This window comes from Seriola aureovittata, chromosome 7 (genome assembly GCF_021018895.1).
Source record: "Seriola aureovittata isolate HTS-2021-v1 ecotype China chromosome 7, ASM2101889v1, whole genome shotgun sequence".
NCBI classification, from domain to species: Eukaryota; Metazoa; Chordata; class Actinopteri; order Carangiformes; family Carangidae; genus Seriola; species Seriola aureovittata.
In genome coordinates, this window is record NC_079370.1 from 518,180 (window position 1) to 539,441 (window position 21,262).

The 21,262-nt window shown below is 38.9% G+C and overlaps 3 protein-coding genes across 3 annotated transcripts; all 3 read left to right on the forward strand.

The window, feature by feature from the left end:
- The first annotated feature begins 933 nt into the window (after nucleotides 1-933).
- LOC130172880 (ubiquilin-4-like) lies at nucleotides 934-6,458 on the forward strand. Its single transcript, XM_056381840.1, has 7 exons — nucleotides 934-1,089; nucleotides 2,152-2,303; nucleotides 2,393-2,532; nucleotides 3,245-3,507; nucleotides 3,608-3,723; nucleotides 4,080-4,233; nucleotides 5,190-6,458. Exons 1-7 carry the CDS (start codon nucleotides 943-945, stop codon nucleotides 5,328-5,330), a joined length of 1,113 nt encoding a protein of 370 aa, XP_056237815.1. The 5' UTR covers nucleotides 934-942; the 3' UTR covers nucleotides 5,331-6,458.
- A 321-nt stretch (nucleotides 6,459-6,779) lies between these two features.
- On the forward strand, nucleotides 6,780-10,555 carry lamtor2 (late endosomal/lysosomal adaptor, MAPK and MTOR activator 2). Its single transcript, XM_056381456.1, has 4 exons — nucleotides 6,780-6,988; nucleotides 8,202-8,364; nucleotides 8,458-8,547; nucleotides 9,903-10,555. Exons 1-4 carry the CDS (start codon nucleotides 6,921-6,923, stop codon nucleotides 9,957-9,959), a joined length of 378 nt encoding a protein of 125 aa, XP_056237431.1. The 5' UTR covers nucleotides 6,780-6,920; the 3' UTR covers nucleotides 9,960-10,555.
- A 1,234-nt stretch (nucleotides 10,556-11,789) lies between these two features.
- On the forward strand, nucleotides 11,790-20,389 carry rab25b (RAB25, member RAS oncogene family b). Its single transcript, XM_056381454.1, has 5 exons — nucleotides 11,790-12,109; nucleotides 16,914-17,109; nucleotides 18,571-18,764; nucleotides 19,130-19,210; nucleotides 19,754-20,389. The coding sequence occupies exons 1-5, from the start codon at nucleotides 12,073-12,075 to the stop codon at nucleotides 19,870-19,872; spliced, it is 627 nt and encodes a 208-aa protein (XP_056237429.1). The 5' UTR covers nucleotides 11,790-12,072; the 3' UTR covers nucleotides 19,873-20,389.
- The last annotated feature ends 873 nt before the right edge of the window (nucleotides 20,390-21,262 follow it).

Below are 21,262 nucleotides of genomic sequence, written 5' to 3' on the forward strand. Positions count from 1 at the left end.
GGCAAATGTTGTACTTTTTGCTCCATTATATTAATTTGATAAATTTAGTGACTTGTTACTTAGTAGCCTCTAATTAATAATACAAAATATAATCAACAACAAAAGGATGATGTATTATCATAGGTTAAGCTACCCAGCATTACATAAAGTAGGCCCATAACATATATTTATTCTGGAATGGGCAATTCTGTATAATGATGGCTTAAATTTTTGGTACTTATTAAGGCCTATCATTGTCATATTACCTGATGCTCACACAGCCACACATATCTACTATGTTTGAGAGAAATTCCTTAACACACAACAAATGTTAGGCTGACTTTATGAATAGTTCATCAAGTCATCATTTTGTACTCATTTATTTACAAAAAGAACAAATTACAGGTATAACAGAAGGTTATGTCCATATTGTCTCAATATCTCGTTATCAGTGACTATTAAATGGCAGACTCTGAGCCAATAATTAAGCCATTTATGTTCCATACGGCTTTGTTAGACCCCAACATTGATAGGTAGGTAGTATTAGAAGTGGTAAACAATTGGCCTTGTGCATCAAAGGGGCACTCTAGTACTTAAATAAACAGCACTTCACTCTTGCATATAATAAAAATAGCTAATAACAATAATAATAAAAATAACTTTATTAAGCTTTATAGCACCTTTCATAACATAAAGGCAGCTTGGTACTGGGATTAAAAACAACGGATAGAAGTAAAAAGAATAATTTATATAATATATTAAGTGGTATAGTGGCATCTACCAGTGGTATAGACAATTTCAAAATAATAATATAATAAAAAGAGTAATTCATTTTCTCCATTATTGTGGACTTTACCACAAATTTTGAAGCTGCTGTTCAACTGACGGTCGATGGAGGGCAGCAGCACGTCGACCCAACGTTAATTCTACCGGTATTAACAAGCACGAAGGGGAGTAGTAAAAATGGCGGAGAGTAGCAGCAAGGACCATAAGGAGGATGCTAACGGAAATAAAAATGTTGCTCCCGGAGGGTCTATGATAGTGGTCACTGTGAAAACCCCTCAAGGAAAAGAGGAATTTGCGATTTCGGAGGATTCCTCTGTCGCCCAGGTGCGTTAACTGAACCTTTTTCGGCATCTGTTAGCGGAAGTCAAGTTTGCTAGCTTTACCTGAGTTAGCACCCAACAGTTTGTTGACAGTTTAACTTTGCGTTATAAAGTTATAATCGCGTTAAGTCGTCCATTCTTTTTAGGCCTGTATCACTGGTTAAGTCAATCTGGTCTAATCTAGCCTCGTTTGTGTATTTTTAAAGTCTCGCTGGTGTTTACGCAATATTAAAATGGTTGTCTGGGATTAAACTACGACCCATTCCTCCTCTTACCAAGACGTAGCCTACGTGACGTGTGGACAGTTTAACGTTACTCTGATATTTACCAACAGTTACAACATTGTAACGTTGAAACTGTGTGTGTTTGTCTGTGTGTTTGCTCAAAAGCGATATAGACTTATCGTACACTATCTGTCCACCGGTCAGAACAGGTGACAGATAGGTCGCTGAAAGAAGCTCTATCTGTCAGCGATAGATACTGGGTGTAGTCAGACCGTTTTCCAGCTCTTTAGGTGGGGCGCTGTTGACTAACAATACTGATCAAGCCAAAGTGCTGATAATGATCACCCATTCTTTGATACTTATCTGTGAAACAGTTTACCGACCTATTTACACTATCTAATGTTTTAACTTCTGTGACCAAGCCCTCATGTAGATATGTGGCCGGATTAACCTGTTTTGGGTCCCTGGAGCAAAAGCTTGCTGCTTGCCTCAGTTGTCTCTTAAATTTAAATCAAGGGGACACTATAGATGGCAATTTCATTAGTTATACTGTGCACAAAGATTAAGAAAAACCAACCAATACTCCTACACTGGAATACACTATGTTTGTTTTGTTTTTTTTAAATATATCACCTTGTGGTAATTTGAGGGAATACAAATTTGATTTTCGGATTGTCAAACTAGATTTTGACACGGCGCCCATGTTGAAAAGAGGTCCATTAGATTGCATAATAATACAGGATCCGATTAATATGTGATGATATATAATGAACCGGATTCTCTTATTTTTGGAACATCTGGACTGATGTTCACTTTACTCTGTTCTTGTTTTGTATTTCCAGTTTAGACAGGAGGTATCCAAAAGATTCGAGGCCAAGCAGGACCAGCTGGTGTTGATATTTACTGGAAAGATTCTAAAGGATAGTGATACTTTAAAGCAGCACGGTATCAAAGATGGACACACCGTTCATCTTGTTATCAAGACTGCCCCAAAGTAAGTACAATTCATGAGATGTGCGTATGTCAAGACATTAAGCTTGTGCCTGGAAAGAGTATTATTTGATGGTTGCTTTCTCCCTTCAGAACAACAGGTGGCAGTGCATCTCAGACCAGTCCCAGTTCTGCACCACCTCAACAAAGCACCAGCAGCACCAACCCAACGGAAGCTGAAAGCACAAGAGGTGGTACAGGTCACACACCAACACAACCTGCTAATGCAAGGGGTAAGAATGTCTACATTTTTTAAATTACTGCTGCACTCCAGAGAGTTTAATATTTGCAGTTCTTGTCAAATAGGTTATGCAAGAGTAATTAAACTAGCAGCGGGTAGCAAAGTAAGAGGAATATGACATAAATCACCAATTCAAAATACTTACACAATGTTTGACTTTCAAGAATTTTAGGTTCATGGCAAGATTATGCCAAGAAGGACTTAAGACAAAGATAACAGCTGAATCCAGATTTGTTTCTCCCAGTCTAACATACTTTTTTACTGTAAATAAATGTTGATGGTATGAATGGAAGTCGTTTTTGTTGCTGAGGGAATATGTTGAGGAGGGATGTTGCATAAAACATGAAAACATCAGACACTTTATGAGCCTACATTAAAAGAAAATCACTATGTATAAACTGTGCACAAAGCATGTTTGACATCAAGCCTAAGATTTGGGATGATGGTTGTTGATATGCTGCTAGGAAGACCCAACAACTTCAGCTTTCAGAAACTGCATTTCCACACAGACATTTGGAAAAAATACACAATAAATGTAGAAATGTAAAAAGCAGTTTGAGCGACAGCAAATGCAAAATATTTAGGTGGACCATTGCAAATAATTCCCATTGCAAAATATTAAAAAGCAACCACGTGGCAGTTCCCCATCAACATGCCCGCACACCTGCCAGGAACTAATCTGCAGCTGTATTCGTCCTCCTCAGGTGGACTGGGGGACCTGTCTGGCTTGTTAGGTCTCGGCATGGGTTCATCCAACTTCATGGAGCTGCAGCAGCAGGTGCAGAGACAGCTGATGTCCGACCCACAGATGCTGTCGCAGGTCATGGGGAACCCGCTGGTCCAGAACATGATGTCTAACCCAGACCTGATGAGACGGATGTTTGCGGGCAATCCTCAGATGCAGCAGATCATGGAACAAAATCCTGACGTCTCACGCATGTTCAACAACCCTGAGCTAATGAGACAGGTCAGAGCAGGGCTTTCATGTGATATACAGAGATCCAAGTTATTATCTTGTGTGCACAAGATGGAAAAATGTGAGTTATGTCATGTCTGTCATTGAGCAGATGCAGAATCCCCAAACGCTTTCTATGCTGACCAACCCCAGAGCCATGCAGGCCCTCATACAGATCCAACAAGGCCTGCAGACACTACAGGCCGAAGTCCCGGGTTTCATGTCCAGGTACCAGCTATACCTCTGAGTCGAATACTTCAGCTATTTAAATCATGAAAAGAAAAAGAACACAAGAGCTTGGACTAAGTCATTAAAATGTTGTATTAAGATATATGTGTAAAGAATCTGCCACTCTTACCAGACTACATCAGAAAATGAAATTCTTACAAGGTTAATTTATTTAAAGAAATGGTAAAGCCAGCGGTAACACTGTAACATTTCTGTTTGATAGTTGGCAGGTACTGGCAGTGGAAGATGTACTAAATTATCAGCCATTTCAAGTCATAATGTATTTAGCTAAAATTTGCAGGAATCCTGTGAGTCGCCACAGTTGTCTTTAATTGAAATAAATCCTTCCCCTCTAGTTTATCTCCACAAGGTCTCACAGTTCCTCCAGCCACAGGGGGCAGAGTCCCTCCAGAGAACCCTCCCTCTTCTGCCACGGCATCAGGATCCAGTCCCTCACAGCAACAGCTCATGCAGCAGATGTTACAGATGTTTGCAGGCGGGGGGCCATCGGTACGTTTTATCTGGGTGCAGATTCGTCCTGTTTTGTTTTTGTCAAAATCAGAGCAGCAGTTTTTTTTTTTTTTTTTTTCAATAGATAGCACTTTTTATTAACTAAATACACAGTGTGTTGTAGTTCCGTCAATTCTTTTTTCTTAACCTCTTAACACCTTGTTGGATTGAATGTTTTTGAGTAAGAGAAATAGACAATGATATCTATAAATTTGGTATTACACAGTGGGGTCTGAAACCACTTTCCCATTGAGGTCTCAGAATTATGGACCCCACTGTATATATATGTAGTTTCATAATATTAATGTGATGATATAGTTGAACTAATTGAAGTTCAATTCAAAGAGGCAGTGAAAATGCAGTTACTCAGTTGAAATGCCCGTTAAAATGCAAGTGCTGAGGAAAAAGAAGAGTTGAAGTGTCAACTCAAGACTACGCGCTGCGTTTAGATGAAGCATCAGCTGAAGGTCAAGCCCTGGAATAAAAGAATTCAAGTGTAAAACCTGAAAAAAATTCTCAGTTGAAGTGTAAGCACTGCAGATGGAGCAAATTGTGAACGAACAGTGGAAGTTACAAGAACAGATTCTTTTTGTCCCTCAACTATTATTTTATCTTTAGTTTGAAGTGTAGTCAGATGAAGGCAGATAAAGCGTCAGAAGGTTTAAATGATGAAAACACTTCAAATTTCAGTAAAAATGTCAGTTAATCATAATTGATTGGCTCTTCTGTAGTTTTTAAAGGCAAAAAATCTTAATGCTTAAAATGTGACATCGTGTGAGAGGATGAGTAAATAGCAGTTAAGGAGAGTTAGAAACCTGGTGTGGGTGATGTCACTTTGATTTATTTTTGAAAAAACAGTTGTGTTAGTATCAGCTGGTGTAAGCCGTAGTCACAATCTCAAAGGTCCAAAGGTCCGTCCCTGTAAATGAGCAGCGTCTGTGTCTCTTCCCTCACAGCTTCAGAGCCCGGAGGTTCGTTTCCAGCAGCAGCTTGACCAGCTCAACGCCATGGGCTTCATCAACCGCGAAGCCAATCTGCAGGCACTCATCGCTACAGGAGGGGATGTCAACGCAGCCATCGAGAGACTACTGGCCTAACTCGCTCAGTCCATTTTTGAGTTTTAGGGTGAAAGAATAGTAGAGTTAGGGACTGAGAGATTTAAAAATAAAATAAATAATTGAATGAATACAGTCCCCCGTTACATTTGAGTCTAACCTGACCCCCAGACAGATTTAGGAGTATTCTAATCACTTGTAATCTCCTCATCTGTTCTGTAAATAATGGATGAAAATGGAGGTTGGGGGAAGAGTGTTGCCAGTTTGAGTCTCTAACACAATTAGTCTTGTGCTAAATGCTGTGGCAGCACTGCTACTGTTGAATGTCACCATGACTATTATTGCCACTGTGTTTCTCCTGCCAGTGCAGCCGGAGATGATTTCTGGCAGGCTTCTTCACTTGACTTCTGCATGAGGTTATTAAGAAATTAACATTTAATACGTGTTTTAACATTATTTAATTCTAAAATATTGTATTTAGGTGGTTATGTTAAAGAGTCTTGATCAGGATGTTGTTGCAGAAGGTTGGTTTCGTTGTGTTTTCTGTCTGGACAACCAATTTGTTTCTCACATGTTATTTTTCCACCCTTGAGCCTTAATCTTGCCTGGTTGGAAGGTATTCATGAAGTTATCACTTCTTCTAAGTTGTTTTTTTCATCTCGACAGCTTCTTTCCACCATTCTAAATACTTTATCTAATTTATATGGTTGTATCTGCTGCCTAAATGTTTTCAGGTTATAGGACCAAGGCTATGATGTGTCTAGAATTTGGTTGTCCCATATGACAATATAGACTGTAGAGGAGAAGAATCTGTTGCGATACCAGGGCATGTATCCCTTTAATATCTATGATTATATTACACCATTGCTGGCAGCATTGCCAAAATACATATACATACATGCAATATTGTATATACAGGCGTTTCTTGGACTTTCTCTGTCTTTTCTGACTATTCAGCCAGAATGAAAAAGAACTTCCATCTGATTATGATTATTACTGATGACAAATGAAAACAAGCCATATAACATGGTTATGTATTTCCATACAAGCAGTGTAGGGCCTAAATATAACTGTTGGGATCTGCAATATATTACAAAATTACCTGTGAAATATATGGTTGTATGTCTGCATATGGACTTTTTTTCAACCAAATAAATTATTTGCAAAATTTCTTGTCTATTCTAAATACTTTATACTTTTATACCATGTTTATACTATTTAAACATCTTACAGCTCTAAAGATAAATGCAGTGGACTACAAATAATAGTATTGGATGAAAAGTCTCACAAGCATCAAAATGATTAATTTTTGAGTATTAAGTGTCACAGCTGTAGCGCAGTATTTGTCCTGGGCATATATATTAGGGACATTTAGCTAAACGTATTAAGTATGAAAATAAATCGCAATAAAAACGTTTTCCTTTCACCAAAAATTTCGGGATAAATTTGATGCCTACAATTCCCACGATGCTTTGCCAAGGCTTCCGGAAAGGGAAGAAAACATCAGGATCAGCTGACTTGACGTGTGTTGCTCAGTAGTTTTGAGACAGTTTAAAGCTAGATGTTAAGTGACTTTAAATATATTAAGTTTTTTTTTTTTTTGCAGTATCACACTAAAGTAAGTAGTTCGCTATGTTACGGCCGAAGGCGTTAACGCAGGTTCTCAGCCAAGCGAACACAAACGGAGTCCAGAGCACACTGTGAGTACGGTTAGCTAGCTAGCAGCATGCTAGCGACAGGCTGCTTGGTGCAGGAGTTAACTTGGTTTTTGACCATTAAACAGTTTGTTGATGTGACAGTTACAACACAGGGCTTTTTGACATATAAATGTAAATGTAAAGAGTATGCTAAATATCGTGATGAACCGAGCATAAGTCCTCCTCCGTAGTGCTGCGGTACAAGGAGGCTAATATTAACCTCCGCCAGTGGATATTTTACAGTGATAGCTGTTGGCGAAATAGTTATTCAATAGTTCAATGTTACACGTTGTTTGAAAATAAGGGCCCGAACTAACAAACTTGTATCAATTATAAAAAACAATTACAATTGTTTTGCGTATATATTTGTGAAGAATTATCATAATATCCCAGAGCCCAAATTGACGTCTTCAAATTGCTAATTTAATCCGAAAAAAAAACAGCCCATATCACAAAGATATCCAGTTTAATATCATATATGACAAAGAAAATGATCAAATCCTCACATTTGAGAAATTGCAAAAGGTGAAATTTTTAAATTTTTGGTTGAAAAATTACTGTTAAATACTGAAACAATCGATGATCAATTTAGTTGTCAATTTTTTTGTTGATCGACTAATTGTTCCAGCTTTAGTGAAATTATAATGTCTACATTCACTAATTTACACAAGGGTCCATCCAAAGAAAAACTTCACAGTTGGTTGACACTGCACTTCCTTAGTTCCCCGACACTACACCCACCAAGATGAAGTTGATCTGATGAGCAGTTGTCAAGAAAAGGACAGAAAGATAAAGATTTCTCCATTTATTAGTAGGATGCTTTCATTTTTGACTATAGAATAAATATGGTCCTACCATCCATTAAAATAAGTCTTTGAAGAAGTCTCGAATCTAGTTTAATTATACCTGCAAGCACATCGGGTACTGTGACCCGCACATGATTGTTACATCATGATTCAAAAAGTAACATAATTCATAATAATTACATGTTTGTAAATAGATCAGACGGTGAGATATCACTTTATATTCCGTTTATACTTGGTAACCTTCTGTTCAGGTGGTCTACCCTTCCACTGCATCCCTTATCCCTGTAGTAAATATTACATTTAATGATAGGTAGTTAATGATAGCTTGAGTAAAGTTCCTAGACTGTACGGTGTGTGGTCACATGTTAATCTACTAGATACTGAAACATCTAACTTTAAATTTTCACCAGCCTACTGAATAATGAAGGTTCACTTCTGGCCTACTCTGGGTATGGAGACACTGACGCACGAGTGACAGCTGCCATCGCAAGCAACATCTGGGCAGCCTACGACAAGAACGGCCACCAAGCCTTCAATGAAGACAAACTCAAATTCATACTCATGGATTGTATGGTAAGAGGCACAGTTCTACCAAAACCAATGAAATTATTCTCAGGTGTATGATGAGTGGGGCGCTGACTTTGTATCTCTTGATTTCTCTCTCAGGAGGGAAGAGTGGCCATTACTCGTGTGGCCAACCTGCTGCTGTGTATGTACGCCAAAGAGACAGTGGGCTTTGGAATGCTTAAAGCCAAGGTGAGAGTTTTAACACACTAGCAGTGGGTGCTGTTGTCTGTCATTGCTTCACCGTACAAACCATGTCCTGCTTTTGTTGCTATGCTATTTCATATATTCGCTGTGGCCTTCTGTACTTGCCGAGCTCAATTGTATATGTGGGGTTGCTGCACATTATTAATGTACATTAATTCAGTCACGAAGGTTAGGGATATACCTTCTTGTATGACGAAGAACCAATTAACATATACACTTGGGCATTTTTAAACACGGTAGATTTAGTTTTAAATTTTAAATGGGAGAAATGGGGGAAACAGCACATGAGAAGTGCTTAAGCTTCAGAGCTCCAACATATGATCAATGTAAACAATGTCTTCTCCCATCATTTGATAGTGAAGCATGGCTGGTATCATATCTGCAACATTCTGACCACAGCTGTGTCACAGAGCAGGTTTCAAACCTCATGGAAATCTTCATAATTTATCTTGGAGCAATTTCACTTTCAAACAATGAGTTCACAAGTGGGAGAGTTGCACAGGTATTGTGCAGGAGCCCCCAGCATTCAAGCTTTTTTCTTTTTCTTTCACTACATTATATCAAACATTGCGTGTGAATATATATTTTTATGATGGTGAATGATGAACTGGAAAAAAAATCAGCATTCACACCTGCAGGTTCTTGATGTGGCAGATTTCAGTTAGGTTTTCAAAATGCAAGGGAATGTGGCATTGTGGTATACTGACTCTGTACCACCGTGTTCTTCGAAAATATGACAGAAAAATATACCAGTTTGCTGCACGAGGGCTGCAACTAATGATTATTTTCATTATTGGTTAATCTGAGAACTATTTGGTTGTTTAGTCTATAAGTCATCATAAAGCAGTGAAAAATACTCATCACAGTTTACTAGAGGCCAAGACGATATCATCAGGTGTTTTGTTTTATCAAAAAGAAACAGTCTAAAACTCAGAGATTCAATTTAATGTGTGTCAGAAAAGGAAAAGCAGCACATCCTCACATCCGAGGAGCTGAAATGATCAAATATTTGTCATTTTTTACCCCAAAAAACTACTTAAACAATGAATTTATTATCAGAATAGTGCATGATTGCTTTTCTGTCAATCAGTTTAGCAATTATTAACAAATCACTGCAGGTCCATACTGCACTGTATGATGCAGTGTTCATCTTTAAATCATTAAAAACCGGTTGTGTCGGCAGTAAACGTGAGAGATCAGTTTTGGAGGAAGCGTCATAGTGCAGCTCGTACTGTATGAGTCACAGTACAGAAGCATAATGGCTGAAACTATTCCAAGCATCACTCCTCACTCTGCATACATCCTTTCTTGACATTATGTTGTCTTTGATGTGTTTATAGGCAGAAGCACTGGTGCAGTACCTGGAGGAACCATTAACCCAAGTGGCTGCATCATAGTGGAGATGTGTGTGTGTGTGTGTGTGTGTGTGTGTATGTGTGTGTGTGTGTGTGTGTGTGTATGTGTGTGTGTGTGTGTGTGTGTCGCTTCTGTCTGCCTGGAAAAGACAACGTCATATAATCCAGGTCGTTCATGGACTGTTGTAACATTCTGTTTGTTCACAAAGTGCGTAATGCATATATATCTATGAGTGTGTGAGTGAACGTGTGTGTATGTCTGTGTGTCAGTGTATTTATAATCACAATATGGGGTTTTTTAACTCTTTGCCCTCATTTATGAATCTGTTAATTTAATGATCTGTTTCAAAAGTCCAGGCAGTTTATCAGTAGGATGTCTGCATGTCCAACCGCTGACGTGATTCCATTATCAACTGGTCTCACGGTGGATTCACAGTTCGCAGTTTCAGCTCAGACGTGTCGGTTACAGTTGTGCAGAAAAATTGAGCATTTTGGATCCTGTCAGTGGCCTAACGTGCATATTATTAAGTGTATGGAAAGTTTAATGAGAATTTCTGTCTGATAAAATTCCAGTAAAGATTATTTGCTACTTTTAGTTTCAAAGCTGTCAAATAAACAATTTTTTGGATTAATATTCACACATTCTATCTTTGTGTTTTTTTGTTCTCCACTGAGTGCTCTGGGTTTACGTGTGTGGGCACAAACATGGAGATGGTTCACAGGTTTACCAGGATTAGCTGTGAATGTCGCCGTAGTATCAGTATTCTTTGATACAAATTTAATTTTATTGTCAAAGTAGAAACATTATCTATTTATTTACTACTCTGTGCCAACACTACAATTTCCTTGTTTGCATCCTTTTGTTGTGAAATATTTTCTGGTATATAATCACAGTATATACATGCTTCCCATCTTTTACTCTTTGCTTTGCTCACTTGCCTGAAAACCCTAAATGAATATCGGTAAAATCATTTGAATAGCATAATCAGTGTTTAGAAGCATTTATGGGTGATAATGTAAGATTTTTTGATATATTACTACTTAAAAACTAAATTAAAAAGACGAGGAGCCCCAAAGGTTTTCAGTTTCCTGTTTTTAAGATTGTAGCAGTCAGATACACAGAGTTGAGTGAACCATGACTGGGCTAAAAACGCTTATGAATATGTCCTCACAGTGCATTTATGGCCCAGAATACAAAATCTAAGACTCTGGAGTTTCAGTGACCTTGACCTTTACTGCAAAGGGAGGAAGAAGACAGATATCTGATTTAATGAGTCAGGTCTCAATGTAATAGAATTGGGAAAAAAACAACTTAAAGTAAGTTTTAAAATCCAATATTTTGATACATAATCACTGTAATTAGGCACATACATGTCCAGGACTTAGTCTCCGTCACCGCACATTTTTAGAAACAGGCCAGCAGACAAGGGGATCTGATGGGATCAACAGGCCTGGATATAAAAACAGGATTTGAAAAACAGGTGGTTTTTATTGGCCGTGGGAGATGGAAATAGTAAAATAGTATGCATGTGTGCACATTCCTGTAAACTCAGCAGGGATGGTTTCATGGTGTCCAAGGTGCTGTTTTGTTATTTTCTCTGCTGTAACTGATTAAAAATCCACAGATGAAATTGACCTGTTTTATTATAGAAACACCATGTACGATGTGTTTTTTTCCTTTCAGCGATGAAGCAAGAAGACTTTTTGCTATTTGCTTCCTGCATGCTGTCACCTGATTCTTCCACCAGGAGGCACCTGACAGGCCCCCATCAGCCCTACCTGGTAGTCGCCCTACCTGTCCAACCTGCCCTGCGCTGGCTCCATTACTAAGCCACACCTCCATCACCGCTCCACCACTCCCTGACACAAATCCCGCCTGCTGCAGCAGAACAACCTGGATACACTCCACATGTCTTGTTCAAACAAGCAGCTTTCTATTAACTCCGATAGGGAAGGGTAGTGAAGGGTAGAAAGCTGGTGACTGGCACTCATGTGTCAAAACATTTTTGCAGCCATTTTCTCTCCTGACGCCTGAGGATCTGAGAGGCAGATTGGTCTTGGTGTGGGTCAGTGTCATCTTACATCCTGTGATCAGTCTGCGAGAGCCGGAGACACGGCAGTAGAGTGTGGGGCGGCAACACTGAATGGACAGAACATGGGGTCAGATGAGGCCTACAACTTTGTCTTTAAGGGTGAGTACATGTGTTCTGCTTAGTTTTAAATGAATTTGATCCCCAGGTATGTTCCTATCAGGGTTTAAGTGTCATTCTATAATGTTGTTTTGTCATTGAAATTTTACTTCCTTGTTTATTATTAACTTGGTAATAGGAACAGGAATTGTGTTGTTTTTGTCAACAGAATAAAACAGACTATTAGTGATAAACCATTTATTATAATAAACACCACATAACATAGACAGTTAATAGCCTGGAGTTGTGTCTCTGGATGACAGTCAGCTGTTTGATTTGTTTAGGTAAACCTTTGCTTCAGGTGAAAGAGTTTCATTAGTAGCCTACAAAGTTGAGTGATACTGTAATCACACATTACCTGGTCAGTATGTTGTCTCAGGGAAAGCACATGCATACCACAGGCTACTGTTGAAACCAGGATGTGTACTTTAATTCCTGCTTATTGTTCTAAGTATACCGGAGCCATTTTTCACAAATATAACATGTGTAAACAAGTTGTTAGTGCATCAGAACTGGACTTGAAAAAGGCTTTTTGCTTTGAAAAGTATCACCACGTGCTACTCACTCAATTAATTCTGCACTCAACCTACATGGAATAGTAATCAGTTTCCTATATGCAGCTGCTTACGGTACCAGATGGTTCTTAACAGATGTACGAGAGAAATAAAAGTCATTCAGAAAGGTGATTTGGTTCAGGTACAGTGATTTGACCTTTTGGTAGAAAAATGCCATTTTGATAAAAAGCACCGGATGGATAGAAGGCAGGTGGATGGAGAAGTCACAATCACTGTATTCAAAACATCAAACAGCATCACTTACTTTACTATGGAGTTCCACTGCAGGATAAAATATGTAGATAGTCGAGGCAGTTGTATTCATACAGAATCACAGAAAAGGCTTTTTTTTTTTGGGGGGGGGGGGGGGGGGGTTCCCTGGAGGCCTAATGGTAAAGGCACATGCCACATCCATAAAATATCGATAACATCTCTGATTCATCTCTTTTCCATGTGGGATTCAATTCCTGGAGGGATCCCTCACACACACACACACACACACACACACACACACACACACACACACACACACACACACACACACACTTCCTCTCTATCTCTACACTGATTTGGATAAGAAACAACTCCCCCTAAAAATCTGAAACACCTTGTAAATGATGTGTATTTGCCTTCATGCCAAGAGTCGGATGAGAAGATCAACCTGTCCATTACATATAAAGCTACAGCCAGAGTCCAAAATGATATTCTTTCTGCTATAAAGCTGCATTATGCCTGTGCTGATACAAGTTAAGACGAAAAAAATATCTCGTAGAAAAATTAATTCCAATAAATATACATTAAAGGAACATGTTTACATTTAGAGGATTAAAGCTTATTCCTGTGGAGAGGTAGATAAAAAGATTGATATCACTGTCATGTCTGTTTGCTAATTTTAAAGCTGCATCCAGCAGCCAGTTATCTTAGCTTAGCATAAAGACTGGAAGCAGGGGAAACCAGCTAACCTGGTTCTGTCCAAAGATAACAACATCTTCCTACCAGCACCTCTAAGGCTCAATAATTAACACATTATATTTTGTTTGTTTAATCTGTTGAAGAACTCCAGTGTAAAAGCGACATGTTGGGGGTTATTTACGGGGGGTTATGTGTGGAGAACCCTCAGACGCAGCAACAGAGGAGGTATCCCTCCTCCTGCCTGCGAATTGTGAATTCTCTAAGAAGCCGATTACTATCATTGGATAGACTCACTCACTGCTGCAGTGCTCCTTGCTGTCTGTGCCATAGTTTCTCAAAAGTATGTACAGAATCTCATTCCACCAAGAGATTCACTGATAGCTCAGAGAAACTAATCAGTAAAATCAGATTATATAATGTTTGCCTCATTTAACCTTTTGTACTGTTGCATAAAATTAGGGTTGCCAGGTATCTAAAGTTAACTTACAGACAAATACACATATGCCAATGTATAATAGTGCACATTTAAGAAAAAATTGTTTTAATTAAATTCAATTGAATTAAACATGAATGACTAAGTAGCTTTGTCAGAATGAAACCTTGGATAGTTGGATTATTATAGGTTTCCACCATGAGCAATAGTGTAGTAGTTGCATTTCCAGTCCTGAAGGTCGTGAAGACAAACGAAAGGAAAATTGAATCCTCATTGCAACACATGAAGTTTGTCCTAGCTTCCTCAGAATTCACAATCCAGGCCGCCGGAGAGCGTGAAGGCCTCTTGTCTTGTATCGCCATAGAAACCAGGGGTATTGTTTGAATAAGAAGTTACTCAATAGTAGAAGAGAAGAAGAGGAAAACAGACATTCTCACCCACTGGAAAAAAAAGCCCTGTTTTGTGGCTCCAGAGTGAACAATTACCTAAACATGCCAAAGTAGAGCAACTTGTAAAACATTCTTTGCCGTGACCTCAGACTTCCTGTTAAACATACTGTAAGTTAAGACCTGGAGGTTATTTAGTTATTTGTGCTTTAAGATTCATGGGAATCAGCAGGTGTTCAGGACAAAACGTACCAGGTAGTAAATGAACATTGTAGTAAGACTGTTTTCTTAACTTTTTTTCTTTTGCCATGTTGAGAATGAACTTTGAACTTCAACTTTGAAACCAACATGGATTAGAAATCCTTAAAAATGTTTGGAAAAAAATGAAAATGTATACATCAACAAACCCTCTGATTATGGTAAATCATTATGGTAAAGTGATTTAAATGGTAAAGTATTAGATGCAGAATGTACTTTAAGTATTAAAAGTGAGAGCACTCATAATGAACAACTTATACTGCTGGGTAAGCAGTACAAGCTCCCTCAGAAATTGTAATCAAGCACAGTACTGGAGTAAATGTAGATAGTGTGAAACAGTCTTAACCGTCTTTCCACTGTCTCTAGAAAGATTGTGTTATTGTGGTGTTGCCTAGTTCAATAACTGGGAAATCTAAATGGGCAAATCTTGATTATTGTATGTTGATAAAACTTTTAAACCCACGTAATTTTAAGCTTAAGTTAAGTAACTAAACAGTGGGAATCAGCTGGTTGTACTGTCACTTTCACCTTTTCAATCAAATAATGTACGAGAGAGCTGTTTAATGACGTGTGTAATTATGACTAAATTTAATTATGACTACATTTATTTAAATTTATTTAAATTTAATTCTTTAGATAAAGTGCCCCAGTTATAGTTTGACATTTGGGGAAATTGGACTATTCGCTTTCTTGCTAAATAGATGAGAAGATTAATACCACTCACATGCCTGTGCGCTGAGTACGATGTTAGCTAGCAGGTGATTAGCTTACCTTAGCATAAAGACTGGAAGCAAAGGAAAACAGCTAGCCTGGCTCTGTAAGTTGGGATAAAACAATCTGCCTAGCAACACCTCTAAGGCATACAAAAATGAAAACAACAAAATTTGTGGTTTTAGCATAGTATAAAGATGGAAATATGGCTCTGCGCTAAGCTAAACCAATCGTCTGCCGACTGTAGCCTCACATTTTAAGTATTTATGAGAGTCTCAGCAAGAAAGCTAAATAAATGCATCATCCAAAATGTCTAACTATTCACTTAACTCCCACCACACTCTAAATCCATATTTAATGGCTGTGGAGATGTCACAAGAACTTGGATTATTATCTCAGCGTTCTTGAGCTCACACACCTCAGCAATAAGCTGTGACTGTGTCTTACCCAAAATGTGCAGAGATCCTTTTGCCGCGGTGTTTTCACAGTGCGGTCATACTTTCCTATCTGTGCCCATTAAGCCAAGCCTTTTTTCTCTCTGACTCAGCCACTAACAACTGAAACCCAAACATTAGTCACAGAAATGTACAGAGGGGGTGTCTGTGCTATTTCTTGCCCTGTTTACCCAGTAGGTAGGTTCTCAGGGCAAGATTTAAGGAAGTGGCATCTTAACTTGTTCCACCTGATTTGGTATCACCTTACAGAGACTGTTATTTTCTCAAACAAAGGGTGACTTGTGAGAGGTTTTTACTGCAAAGGTTTTCAGTTTTCCAGAGGAGGAAGTGTGTGTCTTAGCCATAGAGCTGACCAATGTGAAAGGAAATACAAAATACAGTACATTTGTCCTTCAGATTTGGTCAAATACATGGCTTCAGTGAATGAAAACACTGCTCTTTGGCAATTTTCTGGAAATTAAGGACAAACGAAGGTACCTTAAGCAAAAGAAAAATAAAAATAAAACTTCAAAATGTCTACTTTAAAGGCTTCCACCTCCAATACTGCCTGTGTTTTGCTTCTCATATTTTGTAACCATCACTTCCTGCTCTGGAAATAAAAGAATAAACAGAACGAGCAGTATATTTTACACCTGGCCTCTCCTCCAGTGTATACTGCGATAGCCTATAGCCTCACAAAATCCTCAGTAGGATAAATAGGACACATGTATGTATGGATGTCATTTTACCTCTTTACTAATCAATAATGGTGTCTTCTGTTATAGGCCAACACCCTCTCTACATCCCCAATTTGAAATAATTAACGTATTTACCATGTGGGTGTGGTGTTGCTTTTAAAACAGGACACTATATCCCTGATGGTGTAATTAGCCCCAGTCAGACGGCTACAGCTGTGGATTTATGGGGCAGCCAAAAAAAGACACACCTTGACTAAAAGCTTCTGTTAAGGATGATGTGAACAGGATTGGCTCATATTTGGCTCTGGGAATATTTGTTTTGTCTCATTTATCTAAGACATACTGGGTTTACTTTTGCAACAACCTAACCCAAAGCCTGGAGCTCTCATTAAAATGGCTCTGTGGTTTGTTTCCTCTCCAGTGGTTCTGATTGGTGAATCTGGTGTGGGCAAGAGCAACCTGTTGTCCCGTTTCACCAAAAATGAGTTTAACCATGACACTCGCACAACCATCGGGGTGGAGTTCAGCACACGGACCGTGCAGCTCAGCGGCTTCACCATTAAGGCCCAGATCTGGGACACAGCCGGACTGGAGCGATACCGGGCCATCACTTCAGCGTGAGTGCCAGGACCCAGCAGCTTTTATAGATATATTAGTATATACACGTGTACCCATTCTCACACACACACACACACACACACACACACACACACACACACACACACACACACACACACACACACACACCACAGCTGTATGTCTGGGTTATGTGTCCTAAAGTCTTTTTTCTGTTAGCAGGCTTTTAAGGCAGTCCTGCAGTTATTTTATGATTAAATATTACACCAATATTACATTTTTTGTTCAACCAGCGGTTCTTAAAGAGGGGAATAATTTATTTTCACTATAATTCCATCCATAAGTAACACAGTGACATGACTGTTTTGGTCATGAGTTTCAAACACTTTCTGTAATAAAACATCTAAAAGCAAAAATATGATGGGGGACCCTGGGACAAAAACTTATCAAATAGGGGTCAGTGGTCTAATTTGTGTCTGTTTATGGGTCCTTGATGAGAAAGTTTAAGAACCACTGGATTAAATAATTCACTTTTTATTTATATCACCTTATATATAACAGGTAGCTCCATGACAAACATATAAGACACCTAAATGTCACATAAGGAGTCAGTCTCCTCCAAACAGGTAAAGACGGTTTTTTCTAAATCAACATTTTATGCACCATAGCTGTTGAACAACCTGTATGTCAGGTTCTAACTGGCACACTGCTTCCAAAATCCCGTTGGTTAAAGCAGAGACGTCTATTTGAACACTCAACCCTCAGCGAGTCTCTGTTCTATCTGCGGGTGCCCCTGATTCATTCTTTTTTTTAATTAAACCAGGAGGATTAACAGTGGAAAACTGGTTTTAAAACAATAAAACCATGTCAATTTTATTTTTAAGACATGGAAAAAAATCGGAGGATATGCTACACCGCTGGATTAGCTCTTTTCTGACTGCTTAGCTTTTTCAGTAATTACACATCGACTAGTATGCAAATTCTCACTCCCATGGAATTTCCCATTTGTGCTGTAACAAGCAGCTAAAACCTATTAAAGTGGAATTAATTATGCTGCTGGAAGAGTGGAGCAGAAATGTAATTGTGAAGGATGTATTGATTGGTTCATGACTTCAGAGCAATTGTCAGCCATTGAAGTTTTTCAATCAACAGCAGGAGAAAGGGCTTATTATCACTGAGGACAGGACAGTGCTTAAAGCAGCTTCTTTTTTTTTTGTTTGAATCAGATGACTAGGGGTCACTGTTAGTGATGAACCTACAGAGAATTACATCTGACCACAGCTCCTCTCATCTCTGCAGAGCTTCATGTCGACTTTCAGTTTGTTTTTGCCCACACTGTAACAGTTCTCTCTAAAAGCCGACCTCACGCTTCCTGCCCAGCACTAAATCAAAGACATACAATCAAACAATTCACTTTTTATTCAAGCAGCTCCATGTACAAACAAATAAAACACCTAAATGTGACATAAGGACTTACTGTAAAGTCAATCTCCTCCAAACAGGTATTACAGAGGTGCTGTTGGAGCCCTGCTGGTCTATGACATAACAAAACACCTTACCTATGAGAGTGTGGAGCGCTGGCTGAAGGAGCTCTACGACCACGCTGACCCCCACATTGTGGTGATGCTGGTGGGCAACAAGACTGACCTGGAGTCAGAGAGATCTGTGCCCACTGAGGAGGCCAAAGACTTTGCAGGTATAAAGTCAGCAAGTGTTTTCTCTGTGCTAGAAATCATTGCACGGGAATTGTGCATTGATTGTTCATAATTAGTTTATGAAAATTGAATTTATGACTGTAGAGAATGGAAATTAGTCTGCCCACCAAATTGTATTCCTGCATTCTTCATGGTGAAAAAAGTGGCTATAAATTCTCACTTGTTGACTCCAGTCGATGGTTAAAGATACATTATGTGATGTTGCTATAGGGCCCAGTTTCTCTGAGGATTTGGCAGTGAAATTTTGTATTTTAGGCCACTGTGACAAAGTCAGAGTGACAAAATGACAACAAATTTGAATTTACTAAATATAAAATAACTAACTTATCTGATTTGTATTATCCAGAAAAGAAAGGGCTTTTGTTTCTGGAGACCTCAGCCTTGGAGTCAACTAATGTGGAAGCAGCATTCAACAATGTCCTAGCAGGTAATTCATTTAAACTTTTTTTTTACTACTTTGGTAATAGCCATTACACAAATGTGGGCTCCCTTAAAGCTGTCATCTTGAATGTCTCTCCCTTCCTGTCTCTCCTCCCCAAAAACTTAATAACAAATGATGTGAACTGGAAGCACACATTTTCCCATAAATATGCTGGGATAAGGCTTCACCCTGTGAGCGTAAATTTAACCTCACATAGCCAGAAGATCCATCTCCTCAGCTGGTGGAGGCCAGGGAGGGGTCAGGATAACACGACCTTTGGTAGCTCCGGGGCAGCTATTTGATTGACTGCTTTGGGAGGGAACACTTCTGGTTGGTTTGAGGCTGGAAATGAACAACTTTAACAACAACTTGAAGTGATGCTGTCCTTTTCTTTTCAACTTTTGTGCAGGATGGAGCGGCATATACTTTCTTTTGTTATCAAAGGGGTTGTGCTATGTTTTCCTGTCAAAGCCTGAGAACACTGTGTACCTTTTTTCTATGCTAACATAATGTAAGTGGATAATAATGTGTGTTAATGTCTTGTTTCAGATATTCACAGAAAGGTGAGCAGTAAGGAAGTGGTTCGAGGCTCCATCAGTGCCGTGTCCCTGAACAGCCCCAGTGCAGAAAACACAGAGGAGAATAAGCCCTGCTGCAGGAACATCTGATTACACCATCCCCCAGGAGCTCAGGGGGCCACAGGGTGGGTGACAGGTGAACTCCTCCTTCACCCACAACCCTGTGCAAGAGCTTGACAAGAGGCAGGCACCATGGCAGCCATAGGTACCAATATTAACGGCCCTGGCTTAAGATGCCTCTTCGAAATGACTGATTTACAAGTTGTAAGAGCTACATGGTGGTGTGAGGTGTTCAAAGGATGTTTGATAAGTGTGAGTGAATGTAGCTGGAAACCAGCATCAGTCTTTTAAGAGTCCCTGCTGACCGCTGAACATACGTCAGTGGTAAAACACAAAACTGTGTTACCTGTAAGATAAAATATTTATAGTTCATGCAGAAAATTGGAAAAATCATAGCATGGGTAAGGTTTTGAAAGTCAATGACATAAGACTGTTTTATGTTTTCTTCAAATCAACAGTTTAGTTGGTGGTGAATATTTTATGTACTGACTGATCTATGATGAGACTGAATGTATTTCTGTTGAGACATAAATGATTTATGGAGACAGTTAGCCTGCTGTGTGTTATTTTTGTCTTACAACAATAGAGTAAGTAATTAGAAATACCAGGTTAGTGCTGATTGTCAATCGCAACACTGCACACTCCAATAGTGAAAAATAATTTCCTGTGGTTAGCTAAAATCTCAGTTGTTTTATGAGTCAGAGTGTTAAAACATGTTGATCTGAACCCCTTCTCAAACTGTTCAAGTCAGGGTTAGGGTTTAGGTTAGGTAGGTGTGCAACCTTTTCAAGCATGATATCTTGTTTTTCCTCTGCATGGGCTGAGATAATTAACTGGCCCAATTAATGTTGCCTACCCCTTCCAGAATAATGCATGCAGTGAATTAGTGCACAGGCCTCTTAAAAGAGCTGGGATGATATGACATGAAAGTTTCCTCCCTGCATCAAATTTAAGAACAGTAAAACCAAACCAGCTGTCACTTTTATGGGACGTCAGTGAATGATAGCCACAGAGTAAACAACAGATGAACAGGAAACTGTACAAAACCAAACAAGTCCTCCAACTTAAATGATCATAGAGGTCGCTATCCTCAGATACAACCCACCATAGGAGTTTGGGTGTCGCCTCTGGCCCCCTTTTTTTTACAGGACAATGTCGCAAAAACACTGAAATTGTGTGACATGTTTATACATTAACCCATTAAATGCTGAGAGTCGTTTCAGGGTCTTTCCAACTCTGCCAGGTGTTTAACTGTGGGAAATACCAACTACTGTTTAGACTATGTACATATTGTTGTTCTGTTTTTACTTTATAATCTATTTTAATGCATAGAAATGTTTATCTTGATAATAAATATGGTACATTTGTTCATATCTCATGCTTGTATATCCCACATTTCAAGATAGAATCTAGTATTAGC